The sequence below is a fragment of the Ichthyophthirius multifiliis genome (assembly GCF_000220395.1).
Source record: "Ichthyophthirius multifiliis unplaced genomic scaffold scaff_1120509250655, whole genome shotgun sequence".
Classification (NCBI taxonomy): domain Eukaryota; phylum Ciliophora; class Oligohymenophorea; order Hymenostomatida; genus Ichthyophthirius; species Ichthyophthirius multifiliis.
Window position 1 is genome coordinate 1900 of NW_004086557.1, and position 3583 is coordinate 5482.

Genomic DNA, 3583 nt, shown 5'->3' on the forward strand with positions numbered 1-3583 from the left:
TAATAATATAGACAAAAATATAGAAAGAAGTCAAATAAAATAAATAATTTTTTTATAATTAATTAATTAATAAAAATAATTAAAATGAAATTTTAAAAAATCTTTAAAAACACAATTTTAATAATATTGTTACTTTCCTAAGCATATAATCATGTATGCAATCATGATACTGAATTTAATTTCTCAGAAGTAATTGATCAAATAGAATAAACACGAAGAATATAAAAAGAAGAAGTTTTAAAAAACACATAAAATAGAAATTTGCAGATGGTTAACTTGCCTTAGTAAGCATAACCCATAAGAATTACTATGGATTATATTTTATTTGGCTAAAATTAAAATGATATAACTATTCGTTAAAAAGAATAATTAAAAAATACAATGAATTTTATTTAGGTATATTTTTAATAACTATTAAAAGTAATTCCTGCTTTAGGGCCTAATATATATATAATAGTGAAAGATGTTAGAATATAAATATTCCTCCAAAATATAGAGCAGATGGTGAGAGAAATTCTGATATTCATATTTGGCTTGCCTAATATAATAATCCAGATTCTTAAATTTTAGCTAATGCTGTTCATTGTTAAATGGATCCTGCTTTAAAAAGAGTTAATTTTGGTATCATTAAGGTAAATATGTATACATTATAATACTAATTTACTGATTCTGGATTTAAAATTTATTTAAATCATATTTTGCATGAAATGTTGCATATGTTAGGCAAAAAGTTTATATAAATATTGGATAAATCCTTAAACTGGAGATTATTATGATAATGAAATAAATAATTATGTAAAAACAGTTCCTATAAGGGGTAAGTAAACTATTATCATGTTTACTCCAAATGTGCTTGCTACTGCTAGAAAATACTATGGATGTCCTAATTTAGAAGGAATGCAATTAGAGAATGATGGAGATATTAATTCTATGTGATCTCATTGGGAAAAAACAATCCTCTTTAATGAATTGATGACTGCAGATTTTTCTGAAATGGAATCTATATTGTCTATTTTTACTATTGCTGTATTAAAAGATACTGGTTATTATGCTGAAGTAAATGAAAGTATGGCTAATAATATATAATGGGGAAAAAATAAAGGATGTGATTTTGTTCTTAAAGCTTGCTAATCTGGTACTTATTATTCAGAGTTTAGTCGAACAGAATATTGTCGTGGTTAATGCTCTTCATAAAATTATGGTTATGGGGAAGTTGTTTAAAATAGTTTAATGGATAATTGCAAAAAAATTAACAATTCAGTTTTATGCGAAGATTATTCAAACTTAAAATAGTTTCATGATAATCTATTGTAATATTATGGAGTTAATTCTAGATGCTTTCGATCTACTGCTAATGATGGATTATATAATAAATTCCATTAAACTACTCGTTGTCATCACGTTATATGTTCTCCTGATTTTACTTATATTACAATAGGTTTTCCTGATTAACGATTTCAAAAATTAGTATGCACATAATAAGATTAAGGAAAGTAAATGGAAGTTGTTAAAGAAAAACCAGAATATGGATTCATTGAATGTTCTGATAATTAAAGAGAATTTTGTAGTTATACTCCGGAATGTCCTTATTATTGTAACTTAAAGGGTATTTGTATACATGGAGAATATAAATTCTCACATGGATGGTCGGGAACTTATTGTTAAGTCTAACTAAAAAGATTTTGTGCATAATTTATTTTAGATGATGATAGCTAAAAATGTGTTTAATAATGTCCCTAAGGTAAATTTGCAAACCCTGACAAATTCTGTAGAGAATAGTGTCCTAATGGTTATTACTAAGATAATATAAATAATATATACTAAATGTGATATGTCGTGTATAAAATGTTCCGGGGCTTCGAAGAATGATTGTTTAGAATGCGGTTTTTTGACATATTTAGAAGAAGGAAAATGTTTAAATAATGTAGTAATAATTTCTAATTAATAAATTAAAAAACATGTGAAAAATCAGTCAGTTAAGGATGTGGGTAAGAATGTGAGAAATGTGATTTTGATGTTCATGAATAATGTACTAAATGTAAAGACTAGTTCTTTCTTAATTTAAAAACTGGTAAATGTGTTGTTGCTAATTAATGCCCAGAAGGAACATTCGCTAATGAAGAAAATAAAACATGTTAAATATGCGAAATTATAGGATGTAGATAATGTTAATCACTAACTATATGTGCAGTATGTGATGAATATTCATAATATGTTAAAAAAGGCGATTAATGTGCTAAATTTTCTTATTAATGCTGATAATGCTCAAGTGACTTAGATACTTGTTTTTCTTGTAAAAGTGGATTATTCTTGTAAGAAGGAAAATGTGTTTACTAATGTTCTGAAACTTAATTTGAGGATATCGAAAAAAGAGAATGTGCTCCAATAACTAAATGCTAATAAGATGATATTTACAATTATAACAATAAATGCTATAATAGATGTCCTTAAGAAACGAAATCTCGAAAGTTTAAATGCTTAAACTGTGAAATTGGTTGTCTTTAATGTTTTGAATATTCTAATTGTATGTAATGCGATACGAATAAAGGTTGGGAACTTGATACTTTTAATAATTGTATTAACTAATAATGTCATGTTTCATACGTCTAAAATGTTCTTAAAATAATAATTTACAATGCATATAATGTTAAAAAGGATACATATTGTATTTGGATAAGTGTTTTGAATTTTGTCCTGATACTTATTATCATGATTATAAAAAATAACAATGTATTAAATGTCGTAAAGGATGTTTGAGTTGCTCTTCTTAAGAATGCTATGAATGTGATAATAAAAAAGGTTTTTATTATTCAAATAGAAAATGCAATAAAAATAGAGATGGTACTACAAACTATGAAGGTGATATAATAGAAAATAAAAATAGTATAAATGATAGTTAAGATAAATAAGCAAATAATAAAAATATACTGCAAATAATGGTATTACTATAGTTTAAGGTAATAAAACCAAAAACAGTAGAGATATCAATACAATTTTTTATTAAACTTTATTTTTATTAATTGCTACATTTATAATATGATGATAAATATAAAAAGATAAAATAAATTAAAATGATTAAATAAATAGTAAAATGTTATATTAAAATATATAAAATTATATGAATTTAATATATTAAAAAAATTATATAAATAAATTAATAGTATTTAAAAAATAATTAAAGAAATAAATAGTAAAATAAAAATAAAAAAATAAATATTTTTATTAAAAAAAAATGTTTATAAATAAAAAAAATTAAAAAAAATATAATAAATTATTAATTATAATTAAATATATATTCTTTATAAATATATATTTAAATATATAATAAATAATATATTTTTTATTTTTAAAAGTATTAATCTTTATATATAATATTATATTATTAATATTTATTATTAAATTTATTATTAATTAATTAATGAATTTTTAATTTAAATTATTTATAAAATATTATTAATTATTTATTATTTAATATTTATAATTTATTTATAATTTATAAATTTTTCTTTAATATTTATTATTTATTATTGTTATTTATTATTTATAATTTACTATTTATAATTTATTATTTATTTGTTATAAA

At 21.5% G+C, this 3583-nt stretch overlaps 2 protein-coding genes across 2 annotated transcripts, besides 9 other annotated features; both read left to right on the forward strand. All coding sequences in view use genetic code 6, as the record gives it.

The window, feature by feature from the left end:
- Positions 1–255: 255 nt before the first annotated feature.
- On the forward strand, positions 256–936 carry IMG5_087260 (leishmanolysin family protein, putative; the record flags this gene model as incomplete). The annotated part of the gene is made up of 1 exon (XM_004035776.1): positions 256–936. A coding segment is annotated over one exon (681 nt), but the record flags the coding sequence as incomplete, so codon positions are not given.
- A 57-nt stretch (positions 937–993) lies between these two features.
- Positions 994–1830, forward strand: IMG5_087270 (leishmanolysin family protein, putative; the record flags this gene model as incomplete). Its single annotated transcript, XM_004035777.1, has 1 exon — positions 994–1830. One exon carries the CDS (start codon positions 994–996, stop codon positions 1828–1830), a length of 837 nt encoding a protein of 278 aa, XP_004035825.1.
- A 1212-nt stretch (positions 1831–3042) lies between these two features.
- Positions 3043–3092: a microsatellite.
- Positions 3093–3126: 34 nt separating this feature from the next.
- Positions 3127–3193: a microsatellite.
- Positions 3194–3353: 160 nt separating this feature from the next.
- Positions 3354–3412: a microsatellite.
- Positions 3356–3574: a microsatellite.
- Positions 3368–3574: a microsatellite.
- Positions 3439–3551: a microsatellite.
- Positions 3449–3574: a microsatellite.
- Positions 3451–3545: a microsatellite.
- Positions 3518–3542: a microsatellite.
- Positions 3575–3583: the final 9 nt, after the last annotated feature.